Source organism: Rhinolophus hipposideros (assembly GCF_964194185.1).
Source record: "Rhinolophus hipposideros genome assembly, chromosome: 10".
Lineage (NCBI taxonomy): Eukaryota > Metazoa > Chordata > Mammalia > Chiroptera > Rhinolophidae > Rhinolophus > Rhinolophus hipposideros.
Genome location: NC_138056.1, coordinates 14,897,999 through 14,920,241, shown reverse-complemented (window position 1 = coordinate 14,920,241; position 22,243 = coordinate 14,897,999). Strand labels below are relative to the sequence as shown.

General features: G+C 55.8%; 1 protein-coding gene across 1 annotated transcript; it reads right to left on the bottom strand.

Annotated features, from left to right (window-relative positions):
* Positions 1-773: 773 nt before the first annotated feature.
* Positions 774-18,160, bottom strand: TP53I11 (tumor protein p53 inducible protein 11). Its single transcript, XM_081061962.1, has 8 exons — positions 17,795-18,160; positions 7,481-7,560; positions 6,696-6,855; positions 5,998-6,056; positions 5,722-5,770; positions 5,288-5,384; positions 3,810-3,911; positions 774-3,317 (listed from the first exon to the last, which is right to left on the bottom strand). The coding sequence occupies exons 3-8, from the start codon at positions 6,822-6,824 to the stop codon at positions 3,184-3,186; spliced, it is 570 nt and encodes a 189-aa protein (XP_080918088.1). The 5' UTR covers positions 6,825-6,855; positions 7,481-7,560; positions 17,795-18,160; the 3' UTR covers positions 774-3,183.
* Between the last annotated feature and the right edge of the window lie 4,083 nt (positions 18,161-22,243).

Here is a 22,243-nt window from a genome sequence, read left to right as displayed (position 1 = left end):
ACTCACTGCCCCCGAGAAGCTGGGGCCTTGAAAGTAAGAAGAGCCTGGCATCTGGCACCACCCTGCTCCTTCAGTCTCTTTCCATCCCACCCCTCCTGGGCCCCACAGGAGTTCAAGGTCACCGAGGACCACCTGGGTGAGGTGGGTTCATGGGTGGATGGGAGACTGTCACCACCAAGGGCTTTCCAGAAAGGTGCCAAGGAGCCCGGCCTGCCCCTGCTGACCTTCCCAGCCACTGACCCCATGCTCAGGCTGAAAAGGGAAAGCAGGCCAGAGGTCTGCTCTCTGTAGCATTAGTCCAGGCTGGTAGCTATTTTCAAGGTTGCCTATGTTCATTCAAGGCGTGTGGGAAAAGAAAGCTCCACCCCAAACTAAGGAGCCTCTCTCAGGCTCCAGAGCTGGCCGGGCTGGCCCATAACTAGGTGCTGGTGGCAGTTGTTGGCTGCTGGGGTAGGAGGAGGTTAGGAATGCCTCTTTAGAGACTTCACCTGACCCCAAAACAGGGCAAGGGCCAGGGAAGACCTTACACGACTCATGCACCATTCCCTCCCGCTCGAAAAACTACTGCCTCTGGGAGGACATACATCTTAGAGGTTGGGGCCCCTCCTCGGCCTCTCTGGTCCCCCCTATCCATGCCTAAGGGGCCCAGACAGGATCCCTCAAACTAGCCGAGGCCCCAGCACCCCGTCTCCACAGAAGCCCCCTCTTCCCGTCCCCTTTGCGCCCTATGTTGAAAGTCTATTTTGAAAAATGTAAATGTTCCTTGCAGTAGATAGCAGAGCTAATTTATCATGTTTATTTCCTGTGAGCCCCCCTTTTTATATTATATATCAAGAGTTTTTGTAATATAAAACAGGACACCCACACTGATGGTTTTGCACTGGTTTTTGTGACCATTTCTTACAAAAAGAAAAAGGAACGAAGAATAAATAGTGACCGTGAAGAAAACTGGTCTTGATTTGGGGCTGGGCTGGGGCTGGGGCAGGAGCTAGGCAAGAGGATGCTGGGTTCTAACGGCGAGGGGGAATGGGGAAGGGACATTCTGGGTCTTCCCAAACCTTTAGGATGGGAGCTGGGCCCACACCGAGCCTTCCTCACTGGATGTGTGGGTTCCTTTGGCCCTCTCCCCTTTGTCACTGAGTCCTCCCCAACTAGGACTCCTCCTTTGCTTTACCATCCTCCCTATTCCACGCCCCAGGCTGGATGTCTTGTCTGCCAGGCACTCCCTCCCTCCGGGCCTCAGAGCGATGTTTAACCAAACAGCACAGAATTTCAGGAACGCTCCTGTGTCAGAGCCTGGGCAGCGCCATCCCAGTGGGCCCTCATGACACCCCATGGAACAAGGCAGTGCTCCCCCCTCCTACCCCCAGGCTAAGAGAGGAAACTTGGCTGGCTTAGCCCCAGCAGATGCCCAACACAGAGCCTGCCGGCAGACCTCATACCTCAGCTTCCAGGGCATCTACCAGCCACGCCCAGCAGTGACAGGCCAAACTACCCATCACCTGTTAGAGGACGTGGCCTCAGCCTGTAGAACTGCCCACCAACCACCAACACTCCCTCCCAAAGGCAGCGGTGGGCTCCCAACCTGCCCAGCGCTCTCCCTGAGAACAGGCACGACCTCCAGTGGCAAGACACCAATGCCAGGAAAGAGCAGGCCCTCCCTGGCGTCCAGGTTCCTTTCCGCTCAGCCACGGTTACTGGCAGCACAGCCTTAGACACCGGACCCGCTGGGCCTCTCCTCTGCTGTGTACCAGTGGGGGTGCCACCACTTGGCTGGGCACTAGACATGTGGCTGCAGGGACAGCTGGGCACAGGGGAGGGCAGTGTGTGGCCCCTTGTGGGCAGGGTCAGGTTCCCAGACACAGGCCCACATGGCAGTAGCCAGAGCTGGGCTGTACCTAAAGACCATCTCACCCCTTAAAAATACTCTTTTACAACAGGAAGCAAGACTGCTTCTCTCCACGTGTTTCCAGAACACGGGCTGACATCCCTGGTGTGCACACTTGTGTCCTGGAGGGAAGGAGCGTGTTGGGAGGAAGGACTAACAGGGGCCCCCAAGCTTGTGGGCCTGCACGGGGTCTTCAGCTCTAAAGGAGCCAGTTGTCGGCCTTCTCCAGGGCATCTGGGGGTGGTAATGAGAGGAGGTAGCCTGCTGAAACAGTCCTATTTATTTCCCCTGCTGAGTTTGAAGGGGACCCAGTCCTACCCCACCAGGCCTTGGGGGCAGCCCAGGCTGGAGGTTCAGAAGGCAACACCCTGGGGAGTCGGGGGAGGTGGTGAGGGGGCTAAGCCCGGTGAACAACAGACCCTGGAGAACATGCCAAGGGACAAAGAAATGCCACCGCTTTTCTTTCATCAGCCCCAAACCCCATCACTTCTAGGTAGCTTCCACCTAAGGTTACTGTGTGTCCACCTGTCAGGGCTAGCCTGTGGGTGAGGCCGCTGGCAGTCTCTGGACCCAGGCCAGTTGGGAGAAGGGGATTCCTAGGGGCTTCCAGGAGTCGGGGTAGAGGCAGAACAGCCTTGAGTGAGACCCCAAGAGCCAAGGTGGCCAGGACAGGGCTCTGCTACGTGTAGCCCACCTCACAGGAAGGCTGAAAGGGAAGTGCCAGCTCCAATACAGCCAGCCCTGCCTGGCAGCTGCAGCTGGGCTGTGGAGAGAGCAGGTGTGTGTTTGGGGGTGGAGGTCCCCACACGTAGGGAGAACTCACAACAAGGCGTAGGGGCACAGGGTCAAGTCCTTGGGTTTTCCAGGGATAGACAGATGTCAAATTCAGCTGCTTGGGAACTAAACTGGCTGGGGGTGTCAGGGGAGGACAAAGGGGCAGCCCGCAGCCTCTCTCGAGAAAAGAGTCTCCCAATGGAAAGGGCAGGAGCCGCCCCTCAGCCCAAAACCCCATGATGCAGGGTCTTCAGGCAGTGTCTATCCAGGGCATCCGGAGGCCAAGAGGCCAAAGAAAAGGAGGCGTCACTACGTGGGGCAAAGAACAGCGGTGCAGAGGCCCCGTCCCTCTCCAGACCTGAAACCTCAGAAGATCACAGCATTTGGGGAGTGCCCAGGAGGAAAGGAAGGTGGCCACCCGTCTGCCTGGGGCAAGGCAGGGTCCTTCCCGCCTTCCAAGAACCAAAGAGAAACAGGCCCAGGGCCTCCCTGCCCCAGAGGGCCCCCGGCCCGGCAGGCAGCTAAACTTTCTTGGGTTTTCGGCCGACTTGGTAATAGTAGTAAACACTGATGGCGACAAAAAGGAGGCGGCTGGCCAGGAGCAGCAGGATCCCCAGGGTCATGAGGCCCGTCTCGGCGAGTGTGGCAGTGACCACTGTGGGAGAAAGGCCGGGAGGGGACAAAGGTCAGAGGAGGCATGTGTCCTCACCCCCACCACAGGGTGGCATGCTGATCCGGGAGTCCTGGGCGGACCGCCTCCCCGCTCTGCCCTGAGCCGGGGGTCCTGCCAGCTGTCTGACCCCACAGACATATCTGTTCTGAGGCCCCACATGTGACAAGGACCGGGGCCTGTGGGCAAAACCAGTGTGTGCTATCACACTTGTGCTGGGGTGTGGGAGGCTGCAGGTACACGTGGGGGGTAGGCTGCGGAAATGCACGGGTGTGCATTCAGGAAGGTACGGGTAGGTGTTGTGAGCACAGGTGTGCAGGAGCACAGGTAAACACAGCCACATGAGTCCCTCCCCCTCAGACAGGTTCCATCGCTTCCTGGAAACCCAAGTGGCAAGAGCTGGAAGATGGGGACAAAGCTGCCCTGCCTGCAACCCGCCTTCAGCCTCCCTCCGTCACTGCCCACCTTAGGACTCACCCAAGAACTGGACCCCGAAGTAGCAGGCTTCCGTGAGCAGAGTCCATCGGATGATAACCTTCTCAGCCGTGTAGAGAGCATTCCACATGATCAGGGAGATGCCTGGGTGGGGACGAAGAATGGGACAGCCTGACCCACCCACCTCTCAGGGCAGGGGCAAGGGGTCTGTTCCTCCTCCCTGTGGCCCTACCTAGCAAGGGAGTCAGGATCCTGGACTTCCACACCTCTTGCCCCCATGCACGCTCCTCAGATTAAAACTCATCCATATGTCCCGTCTTGTTCCCGCCAGGTTCAACTCTGCTGCTTCAGCCATAAGCTCATTCCTGTTCATGCAATTTCCTATTCATTATGGGACACGGGGCAAGTCGATCCCCTCACTGGGACTCAGTCTTTTCATCCATAAAATGGGAAAACTGAGCTCTAGGTTCCGTGCCCCTATCAGGTTCAGTTATGATTCTAGGTTAATGGGAGTTGGTGAGTTAATGGGTTACCTGGTCCTATAATCACGTTTCCTTTCCAAAATGGACTCCTTAAAGATAGAAAATCTGAGCCCATTAAGGAATCACTCTAAGGAAATTCCCCAAGGGGGTAAAGGTAGACCATATTTTCAGTGGAAGAACCACTCTCCCAGACCCAGCTTACCCAGTGTCTGCTGGCTCTGAACACCAGATATGTACTCACTTTATTTCAACAAACCTAACCCCATAACTCTAGCTCTCCCACTGTGTGGGTGAATAGCTTAAAGCCGTCCCAATCTCCACCACTAGAGGTATTGGAGCTGGCCCTTGAAGGTTGAGTAGAAATGCAATTGGCACAAGACTGGCGAAAGTGTGTGCAAAGGCACAGAGGCCATCTGAAACTGGGGATGGGGCTTCATGAGGTGTGGACGGATGTGGAGGAGGGAGGTTTGGGAAGGCAGGCTGGATCCACCCCACAGATGACCCTAAATGCCAGGTGGAAGAGCCGGGACGTTATTCTGCAGACGACCGAGAACCATGGAGTGCTTTGGACAAAGAGAGAGACACCATCTGGGCTAGGGTTTTAGAACTGTAATTCAGCTTCCTAACAAGCACTGTACGTGACTGAGATTGGAGAGGAAACAGTGGTTCAAATGAGAGGCCCAAGGGCATGAAGGGTTTGCAGACACCATGTTGATTTTGCCGCCTCCTCTAAGCTGTGAGGCCCTGGAGGGCAGAACCTGGGCCTCATTCATCTCTGTATCCCAATGCCCAGGTGCTGCTCTTCACCAGGAAGCGCTGGGTACGTACGTGCTCATTCCAGATGATGGCGAAGACGGAGCCCCAATCCACTGGGTGCATTCTACCAGTGGCCACAAGATGGCAGCATACACCCAGCAGAGACAGAACGAAGGCTGAAGGGAGAGCGTTCTGGGAAGCGGAGCCCCTGCACAAAGGAAGGCTCCCCATGTGCCCCTAGCTGACCATCACCTCCCCCAGAGTCTGCCCAGCAATACTCACTGAGGATGGCCCCACCATAGAGGCGGATGGGGGTCTTGCTGGTCACCTGCGCTCCATCAAAAACCGCGTCATAGAGCTGGTCAGGGAAGGCAAGGGCCTGTGGACAGCGGGCGGAAGGCTGTTGCAATTTCCCCTGGACATCTTCTTCCCCCAGGAGCAGGGGCAGCGTCCCTGGGGCGGTCCAGGGTCAGGAACTTGATTGCCCTCACTCCCCACCCCCATGCCAGGACAGAAGGGGCAGGGTTCTCCGGGGCAAGGAGGCAGAACTATGCACATGGGATCTAGGAGGCTCCAGGCCAGGCAGGCATGGGTGGGATGAGGGTAAGCAGCCAGGGGGCCTTCACAGAAGGGGCCTTGCATCATGGCATGTGGGGAGGGCAGGGGAGGAGCCCCACAGAGGCCGAGGGTTCCCCAAGGGTGGACTGGGGGCTCACCATGATGGCAATGCCGGAGAAGAGCACAGCAGAAACAAACTGCCAGACCCTGGGGAGACATCAAGAGGAAGGTCACGGCCAGGTCCCTTGCTGCCACCCCCAGGCCCCAGGGGACATCTTCAGCCAAGATGTCCAGAGATGGCTGGTTTGTGGGCAGGGAATGAGATGGGATGGAATCAAGGGCAAGAGCACAGGGGCAAGGCTGAGGAGGCGGGGTCTTACACAGCCCCTCCCCATAACGCTGTCCCCAACCAACACTGACACATAAATGCTCACCTCAGCCCCAAAGGCTCCCGAACAGCAAACTTGATTTCATTGCCCAAGACCTGGCTGATCTGTGGACACAGAGGGGTCACATGCAACCAGGCTGAGGCAGTGCTCAATATGCCTGGCCCACTTACCACCCCCCAAGCCCCCTAGCATGCCCAGGGATCCACCTGGGTACCCGTTTAGCCAAAGGGCCACCCAGGCTGGGAGTGCCACCCTGAGGCCACTCCGTCACTGCCTGCTGACACCAGAGCGTATGGGAAGAGGAAAATATGGTGGCTGAAAATGAAAGCTCAGGGCTCTGCTAGATGTGGGCTTGAAGCCTGCCTTTCCCACTTACTGGTGTGGCCTTAGGCAAGTCACCTCCTCCCTTAGAGCCTCGGTTTCCTCATCTATAAAATGGGTTAATAACTTTATCTGCATCTCCCAGGGCTAGCAAGATTAAATAATGCTTATAAAGCAGCTGGTGCAATAATAGGCACATAATAAGCATGCAATTAATTGTAATAATCTGTTTCCATTTTTGTTATTATTCCCCTAACATCTCCATTAAGTTTCTAGAAAAGGAACTAAGTCCTAGGGCTCCTGCAGCTATATGGGTCTCAGCTCCTCCCTCCCCAAATGGGGGCCCAGACCTGCCTCCCCAAACTGGTGCTCAGAGGTGGACCCCCGGGTGTGGCTGGCTCAGGGCCCCTTCTGAGGCCTACCTTGGAGCGGTGTACCTCCCCATCGTCGTCCTCACCACCCACACCCAGGATCTTGCGGGTCTTCAGGCGGCTCACAAGGTCGGTCTGGCTGTGCTTTTTCATAAGAGGTGGGGGCTGCTTGGCCGCCATCTTGTCCTGGCACCCGGCCTCTGCAGAAGGGCTGCAGAGAAACACCAGCCTCAGGCCATATATCCTGCCCAGCTTCCAGACCTCAGAGGGTACCAGGCCCCAGCCCAGGCTGAGGCCTCCCCCTAAGCCTTGGGTGGATAACAGGACAGCAAATCTGAGGACCCGGGCTCAGTTCCCACTGCCTAACCACCCTGCTGTGTGATGAAAAAGGGGAAGTCAATGCCCTTTTCTGGTCTCAGCTTCCTTTTGGGATATGCATTTGGAGTGAGACCACACCCAAAGGTTCCGGGGGATGGGGGTAAATGAGGTTTAGAAGAGGGAAGAACGTGCCCAGGCCTGGGCCAGGGGTTCCTGAGCTCTTGGGTCCAGGCTCCCCACTGAACTTTTGTCCACATAATTCCTGCTGCCCAGCAAGTCCTGTCTCTCCCCCTCCCTCATATCCCTGAGACAAATTCCTTCAAACCTGCCAGGACTGGAGGAAGGGAAGGGGTCTGGCCCAGTGACCCAGCTGAGTGGAAGGAAGGCATGCCAGGGGTGTGGGCGGGACTTCTGGCCGTCCACGCCTGTCCCTCCCTGTCACCAGCGCCCACCTCCAGCCTCTCCCCCCACCCACGACCCGCCACCGCCCCATCTTGGGCCGGGTCTTAAGCACCTACTGTGTGCCAGGTACTGTGGAGGGCAATCAAGACGCAGAGCTGTGTCGCGTGCTCGATCTCACCACCTGTCAGCACAAAACCTAAGCAGAAGAGACGGGAGTGTAAACCGCCATGAGGCAAAGGCTTCTGGAAGCTGGTCTGGGGTGGCACTGGGCTCCTCTCATCCCAGCCTCTCTGCCCTGCAAGATGGGTGCTATTTACACCCATTTCACAGAATGATGAGGAAACCAAGTTCAATGAGGTTTCACAGAAATGGACTGAATAACGGTAGCTCCCACACCCCACTGCGTGCCACCTCCACCCAGGCAGCCAGGGTTTAACCACACTGCTCCTTGGGGACCGAGGTGCTGTCACAACACTTCAGCCACTTGCCACCATCTCCTTATGAATCCAGACGGAATGTCTAATCAGCCTGGCATCCCTGTTGCTGCCAGGTGGCCCCAAAAGCCATTGTTGAGAACAGTGAAGAGCTGGCCCCCTCACCCATCCCTCCGCAAAGGAAGCACCTGGTGGCCTGGCCCTTGCCCTTCCTCTTCCGTCCTCCCCTCTGGCCTTGTAGTTTTAAATTACATACAACAAAATTGACATTTTTGGTTGTAGTTACATGGATTTTAGTACATGTATAGATTCGTGTAACCACCACCTCCAACTTGGAAGAGGGCAGTTGCATCACCCTCACTCTGTCCAGTCACAGCCACCCCTCACCTCTAACCCCTGGCAACCGCTGGTCTGTTGTCTGTCACTATAGTTTTCTGTCTTTTTCAAACGTGTCATAGTGTATTAATGCAATCACATCGCCTAGAACCTTTTGAGATCAGCTTCCTTCTTTCAGCAAACTGCCTTTGCCATTCCTCCAAGCTGTGTGCCCACCACAGTACACTCCTCTTCACCGCAGAGTAGGATTCCATGGGACAGATGGACAGATGTACCAGTGTCATTACCCAGTCGCTCACTGAGGGACAACTGGGTTGATTCCCGAGTTTGATGATCATGAATAGAGATGCTATAAAGATCCGTGTACAGACTTTTGTGAGACCATAAATTTTCATTTCTCTAAGGTAAATACCCAGGAATGGGATGATACTGAGTTATATGGTAAAGCTACAGTTCACTCTAGGAGAAAGTGCCAGACTGTTTTCCACCGTGGTGACCCGTTTACCCACAATGCACGAGTGTGCCAGCTCCTCCACATCCTGGCTGGTACCAGGTATGGTCAGTCTCCTTCCAGTAGGTCCCCTTGTGCTTTTAACCCTCACCCAGGCCAGCCATACTGCCTGATCCAGTCCTTACTGGCTGTGTGACTTAGACAAATCACCTCACTGCTCTGAGCCTCAGTTTTCCCCATCTGTGAAATGGAACCAAAAATTCCCACCTCCTAGTGATCTTGGGGCAAAAAAGAAACTTGGTCAGAGCATGTTTTCTTCATTTAAATGTGCAGCCACTGCATATTTAAATGAAGAAAATACATTTAGTGAGGATGTGCTGTGAGCCAGGTATGGGATGGTGGAACAGGGCCCCTGCCCTTTAGTACCTCACAGCCTGGGTGCAGAGGGGGAGCTGATCTGTCAGTCATCAATCAGAGCAAGTAGCTTCTCTGAACCCCAGTGTTCTCATCTGTGACATGCAAACAAATGGAAACCCTTACTCTTCCCCTAGGGCTGCTGAAAAGGAAACAAAATAACGGGCAGGAAACGTTTTATAAAGTGCCAGCTAACTGCTAAAGCCGTAAGACCTAATGGTTAAGTGCTTAACTGCTGATGTCATACTCTGAGTGCAAATCCCAGGCCGACGACTTCCTAGCTGTGTGCCTGTGGCGTGTCACTTCATCTCTCCGTGCCTGTCTCCCCATCTGTAGTTGGGGAAATAAAACATCCTACCTCGTGGGGATGTGAGAATACAAGATGTGATTTCCATGAAGCGTGTGGGACAGTGCCCGGCCTCTGAAACATGCTGTTAGATGGGCACGCTCACCCTCCCCCAGTTCCCCCATGCAGCAGTAGGTCTGGGGTAGAGGCCAGGGGGCCTCAGGAGAGGGGCCCAACGTCTCCACCCCACTGGGCCGAGCCCCCAGATCTCAGTCCCATGGCATAAGGCTGACACGCAGGCCACAGCCCACCAGGTCTGGGCTATGTCCATGACCCCAGCTCACAGGGTCAGCTGTCTCCCTCTGCTGAACAACCCCTTCCCACCAACACACAAAGCTCCCCTCTGCACCCACCAAAGGCCTGAACCATAAGCAAGGGCTGTGGTGTGGCAGTGCCAACCTACTGGGGCTGAGTACAGAAAGGGACTCCATTGGACATTGGCACCCCTCGTGGAAGGGACAAGCTTTATCCACAGGTACTGCCATCAGGTACCCGGGCTGGTGGGACCCACTCTGGCCACCCCAAAGCCCAGCCCCAGCAGCGAGCTCACCACCAACAAAGGGCCCTGGAGCCTCCCGGGGACAATAAGATCTTGAACTTGCCATCCAGGGAGTGGATTCCCTGCAACTGCCTCTGCACAGTTAACTGCTTGAGCACTGAGTCCTATCCCCTCCTCACCTGCAGGACTGGGCCCAGCCCGGGGAGGGGAGGTGGGCAGCTGCAATCCTCCTATATCCCCCAGGACCTCAACACATCCCACCCCGAAGGCAAACCCCACACACATACCCCTCAGGTCTGCCCTTGAACTGTCTTCCCCTTCAAGGCCACTCTACATGTTTCTTTTAGGCCTGGTCCCATTTTAACCCAAGAAGACAGAGGGCATCTCCCTTCACTCCCCTCCCTGTATGTGGCTGCACACTGGCCTTGGTGCAAGATCTGGTTTCGAATCCTGATTCTGCCCTCTTACCTACTGCAGGGGCTTTAGGCAAGTCACCGTATCTCTCCCAGCCTCTGTTTCTGCCCCTGTGAAAGGGGGATACTGAGAACGCCCACTTTGCAGATGTGCTAGAAGATAAAGAGAGGGAGTGCGGGCAGTGCCTGCGGCCAAGTGCCCTGCCCGGGGGACAGGCCTAGCCCAAGCTCCTTCCACTTCCTTTTCTTCATTCAGCCATGCACAATGGAAAAAGCCTGCCTGGCAGGGCTGTCACGCTTCCTTTCCCAGACCCAGCTGCCATGTGAAGGGCCCCAGGGCTTCCTCAGGTGCCAGGCTTCCTGAGGCTAGGGGAAGGTGTAGAGAGCAGGGCTTCCCCGCCCCCCACCTACATATTTCCTTGGGAGGGCCTGCCACGCAAGAAAGGAGAATGTAGCTTGCAGCCCCGCCGGACTCTGAGTTCATGCCCCTCTGCAGTCCGCCCCTGGCCAGCTTCTCTGACCTCAATTCCCAACAAAGCTGGCAAGTCACTGTCCTTTTAACAGTTTCTGCTTCTGAATCACTGCCCAGCCAGGAAGGCTCTCCCTGCCCTCCGCTGCCTCCACCTGGATGGTCCTTGTTCTTTGCATGGCCCCTCTGCCCAAGGGTCTTCCCAGAGCAGTGCCCTCCCTCCTCTGGACTCAGGGGGTTCAGAGTAGGTGGCCACTGCCACTCCCAGCCCATACTCCTAGGCATGTCACGGGCAGTTGGCCTCCCTGAGACCCAGTAATATGAAGGCAAGGCTGGGAGTGCCCATCTGCGTCTCCCTCCTGGGCCTGGGGGTACAGTAGGCACTTTCTCAGCACAGGTGAATGAGTGACAGTCGAGCAAGGGAAGCAGGTCTCCCTATCCCCCCAGATCACTCAGGACCACACTCAGTTCAATTTGGCAAGGCCCAGGGGGGAGGCTCTGCTCCACACACACACTAGACAGGGCAGAAAACAGGCCCAGAGTGGGCAGGGTCTGCCCAGGCCACACGTGAGCTGGTTGGTGGCAGAGGAGAGCAGGAAAGGGCTTTTGCACTCAGGCAGGGCTGGGTTAGAATTTGGGCTCCCCCTACTGCCCAGGTGGCCTTGGGCAAGTGGTTCATGGGCGGCTAAGAAAGGTTGCAAACTCTCAAAAAAAGGCCTGGCACATGCGGTGCCCAGGCATGCTGGGGTCAGAGGGCTGGGTGAGGCTTCGCCTCCACCACCTTATAGAGCCGAGGCCAGCTCTGCAAGGTGAGCACCAAGGACCCAGGTTTCCCTCTGCAGGGCCTGGGACAGTCCTGGCACCTGAGCTCAACAACTATGTGACCAATTAGAGTTGGGAGAAGGTTCCCAGAGGCCCCCTGCCGGCCAAGGTCTGACCCCTTGAGCCTCGTCCCCCCTCAGGTGCTGTGGCATCAGAGGCTGGGAAAGAACACCCCCAAAGAGCTCCCAGTGGCCGCAAGACAGAGCGGCCAGGACTGGCCAGGGGCCAAGCAAAGCCCCCGGAAACAGAACCAGGCAGGAAGGGAGAGGCTCATCAGGGGAGAAAGTGTCAGAGGCTGAGGACAGAGTGGGGTGGGGGGTGTATATTTAACGATTGGGAAACGTGGGCTCAAACCCCAATGCTTTTTTCTTAATTATGCGGTGACCTCAGGAAAGTTTCTTTCTTAACCTCTCGGAGCCTCTATTTCCTCCTCTGTGAAACCACACTACTGCTCACAGTGTTGTGAGGAGGCATACTGAGAAAAGGCACCTGGTATGTGCCTCAGAAGGACAGCAATTAGGAAGGTGATGGGGCGGCTGCAGGCTCTGTTCTGGAAGCTGTGCAGATGGGGCTGGGGTATCATTCTCACGCCCATCCTAAAGGACCTCTCTCAACCCCTTGAAGACTTCCCAGGAAGCCTGGTTTCCATAGAAACGGGTGGACTGCAGAGCTGTCCCTGTCATGCAACCTGACTAGCAGGGGAAGGGGAAGGAGAGGAAGGGGCCTGGGACCCAGAACAGCCACCAGCTGCTGAGCCTATGATTCAGGGGACAGTCACTGCCGCTGTATGGCAGCCAAGAACCACTTCCTTTTCAAACAAGACCCTCTGCAGGAGGAGCAGCATACCTGCCCTCCCCCCAATCTGGTAAGGAGAACTGCCCCCAGTCGCTTCCCCCCTCCCCGGGGCTGGAGGTGGGGGACAATTACTTCTAAGACCAGGAATGCCCTGTAACCCCACCACAACCCCACGAGGTTGGCCATATTATCACCCCCACTTTATCGATGAGGAAACAAAGGTCAAAGTGACTTATTCAAGTGTCGCTTGGAAAGTGGCAGAGCTGACATTCAAACCAAATTATGCTTTAACTGGACATCCTGAGAGGAGCTGGGGTGTGTGTGGGGGGCTGTGTGTGTGGGAGGGATAGCAGTGGGGGGGATTGTTTGGTGAGCCTGACCTCCCAAAACAATTAAGCTCTAAGCCATCTTCCCCCCTGCATCTCCCCCTGAAAGTCCCTGGTGGATCTCCAGCATCTGAGCTCCGCCCTGGGGTCCAGCCGTCCCTGGATTAAAGCCTATGACTCCAGCAGGACCTGGGAAAATCTGCAGGGAGACCCATTGTTCTGTTATCACATTTGTGCAAAATAGCTGGAAATGGAGTTTGGGACAGGGCAACACCAGGGGGTGGGGGTCAGTGAGACACTCAGGTCCCAGGCCAGGAAGAAGGGAAGGCAGGGAGGGCTCCAACAAGGCACCCAGAGCCTACACCATCCACCCCTGTGGTCCTTTCCTGGGGCAACCCATCACCCCCTTGGGCAAGATGGGGTCTAAAGACCCCCCATCTCAGAACCCACCACCTGGGCCCTCAGGCAGAATGAATCTTGGGGTAAAGGGACCCGTGTTGGCATCGTGGCTGTGCATTACTCGCCCTGTGCCTTTGGGCAGACGACCCTGTCCATTCCTTCATTACAAATGGGGGGGAATACCTGACTACTAGGTTGTGAGAGCTAAATGAGGAAATCACAGGACACAAAGGAGGCTTGAGGGACACCGCTGCGTTACCAACATTACCACAGCAGCCTCTGGGTACGGGTTTTTGGGGATGGAGGTCTCAGGGCCCACAGGCTAAGGGAGGAAGCCGAGGCCAGGCTGCCACGCAGCAGGGCTTGCAGGCAGTGTGTCCCTGGAGAGGGTAATTATTCTAAAGGCCAGGCCAGCCTTAGTCAGCCTTGTCTCCCAAGTAGCCGGTGAGCCAGTGGCTCATCCATCTCTGTCACGTCCCACCCTCACCTCCCACCATCACCAAGGGCTCAGTGTCCACGCTGCCACAAAAGGCAAGGAAGACAGAGTAGAACTGGCAGGGAAAGGAGGGAGCGCAATGCAAATCCTGCAACAAAGCTCTGTAGTCAAGAAAGGGATACCACATCACATTTTCACAAACCTCCAGGAACCTGAGAGCTGGCAGCTGAGGGTTTGCCCTGCAGCTGGAAGGCTGACTGGTCGGGGAGCCCTGAGTCACTGAGCTGAGAGGCCAGCTGAGGTCACCGGCAGATTCTGCCATCACAGGTAGCCAGGGCAGGACTGGGACTCAGTTTCTTCATCTGAAGAAATGGGAGTGTGGTCCAGGCTACGACATTCCTGATTTAGCTTCCACACTGTGTGGTCCACTACCCCACACTCTAGCTGCCCAAAAGGCCCTACCTCCAGCTGATAGGGAACACACATATTCTTTCTCTCTACTAGTTCTCGTCTTTCAAAGGCACCTAATTTCCAGAAAGGCAGAGGAAAGCCCAAACTTTCATCACAAACAAGTATCTCCAACGTGTCAGGGACAAAAAATAAACATTGCCTGCTGTGTTGGAGACTGGGGAAGGTAGCGCAGGGCAGAGTGCCAGGAGGGGACACCCCTGGGGGCCTCAGCCAGGGCTCTGAAACTGCTGCTGTGTGTAAGGGGCGGGGGCAGCCATTGTCACCACTCAGGAGTCACTGAGAGGGTTTTCCCTGTTCCCAGTGTCACTCACAAAGAGCAGAGCACATGGAGAATTCCTGTCCTTTTCAGGCCAGGAGTGGGCCAGCCTCTCCCTTGGCCCAGTGACCATGTCAGGGCCCTCAAAGGCAGCTGGTGCTTCTGTAGTCCCTGGGGGCCAAGGTCATTAGGACAGCCTTGCTTCCGGATCTCATGCTGCCAGCGCTCTTCTGAGAAGGCAGTGGACACATCCCTCTCCTCTCCCACCTCCCCCCACCCCTGTAGCTGCTCAGGAACTCAGAGGGGGAGGAGAGGAGAGAAAGAAGGGAGTTTCCTTGAAGGGAGGCACTACCATTTTGAGGCAACTTCTTCAGAAGCCAAGTGGTGATCTGCCTTCTGGGTGGGTTGGGGGAGGCAGGCAGAAGGGTCCCTGTACCTTTCCCAGGACGCTGATGAGCCAGAACCACAATCCAGGACTGACCATCTCTTCCAGGGTTTGGGGCTCTGGCTTAGTGTTTAAAAGAGGTCACAACTCAAAAGGCCTGTGTTTAATTCTGGCTCTACCATTTGTTAGCTGCATGACCTTGGGCCAGCGATACTACCTTTCTCAGCCTCGGTTTCCTCATCTGTTAAATGGGTATAATAATGACACCTACTTCCCACCAATGAGAAGATGCATAAAAAAACACCTAGAAAAGTACCCGTTTCATAGTGAATGCTCAATAATGTTGCTGTTGTTATTCTCATACTAGGAGAGTCAATTCTTTGCCTCAGTTTCCCCCTTGACCATACCAGCTTCAGAACAGGTCCTCTTCCCGGCAACATATAGAGTGGGGTGCTTACAAGGGGGTGACCATGGGAAGGAAATGGGAAGAGAGAGAACAAGGGTCACTCTGGGTCAGGAGGAGGATGCCGCCCCAAGGGCACTAACAACACCGTGGGAAGGGAGAACCTGGGGAGGCGGCTGGCAACGGACTACAGAGACGTGGAGCCCCTTGGGTTACTAAGCCTGGGTGGCTCCCCTCCACGTCCCTGGTACTTGGTCAGGACTGGCCCTGGGAGGGACACAACCAGTGCTGTGAATGAATGGTTGAGATACAGGGTGAAGGGAAAGTATTGTGGGCCAGGAGTCAGAACATTAGGTACCCTGCTTTGCAGCTGCGTCTCCTGGACTACATGTTCTGGGATGACTTACGTGCTGTTTCTGGGCAACACTCATCTGTGAAATGGGGAGGCTCCATCCCTTCTCAGCCAGTCTTGCCTCCTATCTCTTCCCCATGGCCTCACTCCACCCTCGTTGCACTGGCTCTTTCCCTTTCCTCAAATACAGCAGGCACATTCCAGCCTCAGGGCCTTTGCACAAGTTATTCTCTGCAGGATCTTTACTTCCTGAAACTATCCCCCTACCTCCTCAGGGAGGCCTCCCTGACTCTCCTTTTTAAAATGGCAATCTCACCCCTGGTCTTGACACTCAGCTTTTCCCCTTTACCTCCCAATACACTACATAATTTGCTTATTGATTTTGTTAGTTATTCCCCCTCCCTCCCTTTAAGTGGCAGCTCCATGAGGGAATCTTTATTTTGTTCACAGCTGTCTCCCAGTGCCTGGAACTGTGGGGGCAGGCACTTCACTCACGACATCATTTTCGGTGGAGAGCTCACATTTTGTTCAATGAGGGCAAGTAAAGGACAGCACAGGGCTGTGTGGAATATAACTGCACTCCCCCTCCGCCCCCCAGAAGGGCAGACTCTTTCTCCAGCAGAGGACATGGGTCTAACATACGATCTTGGGGGAGGGGAGGCAGCTGAGTGTGGGATTGGAGAAGCTGGAGGCGGGGGTGGCCTGGAGGCAGGGCCCTACAGAGGAGAAGCTTGAGCAATGGACCCAGGTGTTCACAGTCAGATGGGTGAAGAGTGTCGGGCCTCAGTCCTCTACTCCAAACTTGGAAGGGCTGATTAAAATGACAGCATATGGCCGGGAAAGGTGAAGCCAGGGCAGCTGGCTCCCAGGATATTGGGGCCAGAGGGGGCCTCAAAGACCAGACCGCTCATTTTTCAGATGGGATAACAGAGACATGGAGAAGAGACAGTACCTTATTTCCTAACAACCCAAGAAAAAGCTTTCCTCTTGAGCTGAGTGTGGAGCTTCGGCTAAGGAATGGTCAGTGCCCCCTCCTCTCCACCCCACCTCCGGTGTCCCAGGGATTTGCGGGCTGCAGGAAGAGAGGCCGCAAGGGACGGAGGTGGGCATCCCTGCAGCCCAGGGGCCTTCATCCCGCGGGACCGCCCCACCAGGAAAAGTTTGTCTGAAGGAAATCAACCAGGAAGTGCGGAGCGGCCTTGGCTTAGGATGAACCTCCGGGTTTTCGGCCTCCGCCCCGCTTCTGGCCCCCGCCCCCAACGTTCCCGCGGAGAAAGCCGCTCCCCTCCCGCCGCAAGGCGGCGGCGGCAGCCGGGGACCGCGTGGGCGCGTGGAGGATGGTGCGAGGAGACGCAAAGCGAGCGCCAGAACCTGCTGGGCGCGGCGTTTGGAGGTTCCTCTCCAGACCCCCCAGGGTGGCTGCGAGCACTTTGCCCACAGGCGGGAGCCCCAGCCCACCCTGCGCCAGGCCAATTGCCCCACACCGCCCGCTTCCTGCCGCGCGCGCGACTTAGGGGAGAGTGGGGGGCGTCAGTCTCCACCTGTGCTTCCCCTACCCCGCCCCCAACAATTGGGGCTTAGGCGCGGCTTCCATTTCAGCCTGCTCCCCCCCCCCCAACCAGCCTGGAGACTAGGGTCTCTCCAGCCTTGCTTCTCCCCGCTCCAATATGTCTCCTTTATCTCCCACATTCAGCCACTCAGCCACTTTCTAAGACCCTGGGCGGGGAGCTCCGGGCTGTTGGGCGCCCCCGGGTCTTCTAGCCCAGCACCCCCGCCCCCACGGCCCCCTGAACCAGAAGGTCGTTCCAGACTTGTGGGCTGCGGGAACTCCGCCACCTCGGTCCGCGGCCCAGCGGGGGCTTAAAGGGGAGGAGGGGACTCGCAAGTTTGTGCAGTGTACTCCCCGGACAGGGGAACAATGGCGGAGGGGGGGAGCGGTGGCACAGATGGAGGGGGAGGGGACAGAGAACCGAGCGCAGCGACGGAGTCAGACCCCAGCGAAGAAGAAACTGCTTTTCGCTCCGTTTCTCCTGCTCCGAAGCAGAGAGCGCGCGAGCCCAGGAGGAGGAGGCTGAAAGCAAAATAAACAGTCCAAGCGGGAGGAGACGGCGGAGAGACAATGCCCGGGAGAGGGAAACCGAGTCAGAGGGAAGGGCAGCGAGCGGAGAACGCGAAGGGAGGAACACAAGGGCTTCGGAACGGCGCCTTGGAGAGCCGGGGAGGGGACCCGTGGGGTCCCGGCCGAATCCGCCGGTGCCAAGAGATCCTGGAGTGCCCAGCTTGTGCGCACGGGGTCCTCACTGTCCCCAGCGGTCCCTGAGGCCGCAGGGGCGCCTCTGGGCTGCGCTGCGCAGGCACCGGCCGGCCGGCGGCGGGAGGGGAAAGTGCGAGGTTCCGAGGCGGCGGCGGGGAGCAGAACTTACGTTGCTAGCGCATGCTGGCGCCGGCGGCGCGGAGCTGGCGAGCTGGGGAACCTCCGGCGCTCACATTGCGCCGCCCGCGCCGGGCAGGACAGGCCAGGGCCAGGCTGGACTGCGCGCGGCACCCAGCGCGGCCGGAGTATGCCCGAGTCTGGCGTCCCGCGCTGGTCCCTCCTCTCGGTGCCGCGCAGAAGCCAATGGCGCGCCGTCCCCTCCCACGCGCCGGGCTGCCTCGCCCCCGAGGGTGGCCGCCGGGGCGGGCGGGAGAGGGGTTGGGGGGGACCGGGCTCCGGGCTCCCCTGCTGAGGCTTTGCTAGAGACCGCCGGCGGGGGGCGCGCTCACGCCCTGGGAGACGGCGCTTGGGAATCAAAACTCGGGGCTGCCCAGGAAGACTTTCTTGACAAGTTCTGAAGCCCGCCCCTTTTGTGAGACTATCGACACTCCCATAGTTTGGCAAACCACAATGTCTTAAATACCTTTGGTGTAGTCCGCGGGTCCTCGGCCAGTGTCTAAAATGGAAGGGACTGCTTGGCTGGTACTCAAGTGTGTAGTAACACAATTCCAATGGTCACCTGCCGAGCTCCCTCCACTAGATGCCAAGCACCTTGTGCTCAAGGAGTTACAGGTATTGTGAACTCATTTGATTCTCACAACCACCTATAAGGTCGGGGTGATCAATCCCATTTTACAGATGGCTGTCATTGTTTGATTTCATTTAGCCTCCTGGCTTCCAGCCCAGGCCTACCCTCCTTCTCTCCCCCTACTAGGCGTGACTTTGCCAAATAACATGATACTGACACACACACACACACACACCCTTCATCCTCCACACAGCCTCAGGGATGCTGTAAATTGCACTGTCACTGACTAAGATCTTATCTGGGGCTCCTGGACGTGTGGAGGTGGGGGAGGCACAGTTGTCAGATTGGGGAAAAGGCGGGTAAGAATGGGGTTGGGGAGTTCTGGAGCTCTCTGGGAGCCTTTCAGCCTAGACGAACCAGGCTCCAATAAACAACACCTCTCCCCTCAGATTCTGGACTCATTTCAACCTCCTGTGACCAGTCATGTGCTCAACCCAACTCCCACCCCCGGCACCCTCCCTAGAAAACTGCCTGCATCTCTTCATCTTGTCTAACGGTCATGCATTGGGGGTGGCAGGAGGGAAGAGGTAGGTGGCTGACATGCTATATTTCACAGAACAAGAAAATGGGGCAGAGAGAGGTGAGTGGTGCCCCAGGCATCTAGCTAGGTGGGTATTTTGACACTAGGTCTGAGTTCTTTCTGCAGTCGTTTCTTAAAGGTTCGTCAAGCAGGCTCTGGAGCCAGACTGCCCAGGTTCAAATCCAGGTCCAGCATTTTGGTGACTGTGGCCTTGGGCACACACAGATAGCAGCAGAAGAAACAGCTCATAATAACAGGCAGTCCGTGGGGAGGGGCAGAGTAGAAGGAAGAGACAATATCCATTACCCTCCCCCAGCCTCCACTTTCCCTCAAGAGCCCATTAGAAGCTCTTGTACTCTTCCTTCCTATACATGTTTCTAAAGTGATGCGCATCTACTTCAGGAACATTCCTTAGACTGTTCTTCTGCTGTTAACCTTTCTGAGTTACCTCATCTTTACATTGAGCATTAAAAAGTTCACCTCGCTGGGCTATTGTGAGGATTAAAACCAACATTCATAAAATGCACCCCAAAATCTAGACAAGAATAGGTGCTTGGCCTATGGTAACAACGAGGCGTTCCTTAGAATGCAGGAGAAGGGATTTAACTGAGAGGGTTTGAGAAGGGGGTCATGACCCTGGCTCTGCTTCTAACTAGCTATGTCACCCCCTAATGCACCTGAAACATGGCACTATAAAGACACCTGCTTCTCAGAGCTTGCGAGAGTCAAATGAGCAGATTAGATGAAAAAGGTTTGCAAACTGGAATGGCTGATTCCAGTTATTGTCATTATTATTATGATTCTCATTATTGTGAAATGTTTCCCTTAGAATCCCAGGAGGGGGGAATGGAGCCAAGAAGGCCAGCTGGGAGAGGGTCACTCCCCCCCAGCCTCCCACAGGAGCGTGGGAGCTGCTAGGCTTCCATCTGCCCTGGTTCCCCTCAGAAGGGGCGGCCTCACCTCCTTAGTGACCTGGTGTGAGTTAGTGTGCCTATGTGTGCCTGTGCAGGTGGGCACTGGAAGGTGACATGGACACAAGGAATGCCAGTGTCTGTGGCCAGAAATCCCTTATGGATTGTGAATTCCCCTGGGAAGAATGCAAATGCAGTTGGACCTCAAAGGTGCCAGCAGTGGGCCTAGTTTTGGCATCTGGGAGGTGCAAGAGAGAGCCTATGGGGAGGGGCGTTGGCCCTAGTCTTGGGGCCAGGACCTGGGGTAGGTCTCAGCAGTGACCCACATCCTGAGGATGGGGGGCACAGAGAGGAAGTAGAAGAAGAAGATGTTGTCAGAGGCCCTTGTGGTTGATCCCAAGGGTTTGGAGCTGATGCACCTGAGTTCAAATCCAAGTTATGGGACTGTGGGTCAGTGCTTTCATTTCTCTAAGCCTCAGTTTCCTGGTCTAAAATGGTGATAATAGTAGAGCTTATCTCCTACGGCTTAGTGGGAGTTTTACAGAGAGAATGCACATAAAGCAAGGAGCAGGCACATAGAAATTATTGTTGCTGATATTAGTAAGCAGCCCAGAAGGAGGAGGAAGGGAGAGGACCTTGGGAGATGCTGGTGCTTTGTAAACTGTAAAAGGTAGCTCTGGCATGACAGTTGTCAGGCCAGGGTGGTTGAAGCTGCCATAAGGAGTACCATTTGAGCCAAAGATGAAAGGGTCACTGTGGAGGAGTGAGGCAGAGGGGCTGGGCTTTCATAACTCCTGCTGGTTCCCCTTCTACTTCCCCTCACTTCCCTTTAGAACTGCCTTCCCTGGTAAGAAACCTCTGGAGCTTTCCTCTCTACCCCTAGTGGTCCCAGCTTGAGCATAGCTTTGAGAACTGAGAGAAGCAGCTAGGAGCACAGGAGCGCTGAGGCAGGCCTCCCCCACACTACCCAGATCGCCTTCTCTCCACCCCATTCCCCATGGCCACGCTCATTCCGGTGAATCATCTCGCTGCTCACTGCTCACTGCTCACTGCTGCTGCTCCAGGACCACAGAATATCAAGCAGCTCCTCACCTGGGAGAGAGAGATCAGGATGAGGTGGAAATGATGAGATTCAACCTTTCCCAAAGGAAACATGTGACAGCTCAGGTGCCAGCAGACCAAAGCAGCCATTTCCTGCTTCCAATGGGGCAAGGCTCCAGGGGACAGGTGAGAGCAGGACTTGGTATTTAGACCATCCTGGATTTAGGGTCAAGGCCCTAGTCCTGGATAACTAGCTCTGTGGCCTTAGAGAAGCTGAGAAACTTGCCTGAGCCTCAGTTTTTTAATCTGTCAAATGGAAAGAGGAAAATCACGATGACTCACAGGGTAGCTTGCAGGGTTAAATGTAAGTCCTGAGATCAGGGCCTCGTTCACAGTAAGTGTTCAATAAATGTTCATGGACTCAATGACTGAATGAACATGTGGAAATGAGAGTGAGTGGGGATAGAGCTGGGGTGAGGGGGTGCCGGGTGGCTGTCTGTAGGAAAGCCATCCTCCACCAGCTGAGAGAGTCGGGGTTATCTGGGGGCCTTGTTTCCTAGGCTCAAGACACCCATTTCTCTGTGTTGGTGTGAAGGGGACAGCTTCCACAACTCAGGATAAAACAGACTATTCCTTATGGGCACAGCTGACACTTGTAAGCCAAACAAGAGCCTCAGGCTGAGTCCAGAAACTCTCAAAGAACAGGCTGTCACCTGTGCCAACAGATTCTAATTCATAAAACCACTTTGGAGCAGTGGTTCTCAGTGTGGTTACAGGGAACATGTTAGAAATGCACATTTTCATTCCTACCTTAGACTCCAGAATCAGAAACTTTGGAGGGAGGGAGTGGCTGGAGCAGCAGCCTGCCATTTCAACAAACTGTCTAGGAGATTCTGATAGGAACTAAAGTTTGAGAACCATTGTTTTAGAGCTTGCAAATCAGATTCCTAGATTCTCTCATTTAAAATGGTATTATTTGGTTCATTCTACAGGTAAGAGTAACTAGTCTCCCTTTGCCACCTCCATCATGGAGGTGGAAGAGATGGGCCTGGACCCCACAGCGTTTGGCTCTGGAGTATTTCTGTTTGCGTTCCCGGGATCAGACTGCTGACTCAGGTGGGGAGGGGGAAGGGCTCTGAGCTGAGGGGCTGCGACGGGGTGCTGGCTCCCTCCCTCTTTTCCAGGAGAGGGGGCAGGTGGTGTTTGTTTACTATTCCCTTAGAGGTGCCCCAAACCAAATCTACATAAATAAAGCCCCGCCTGGCACTTTGAGGGATCGTTTTTATTAATACTCACGGGTCGCTGCCGAGGCGGATTGCAATAATACTGACGGCGGCC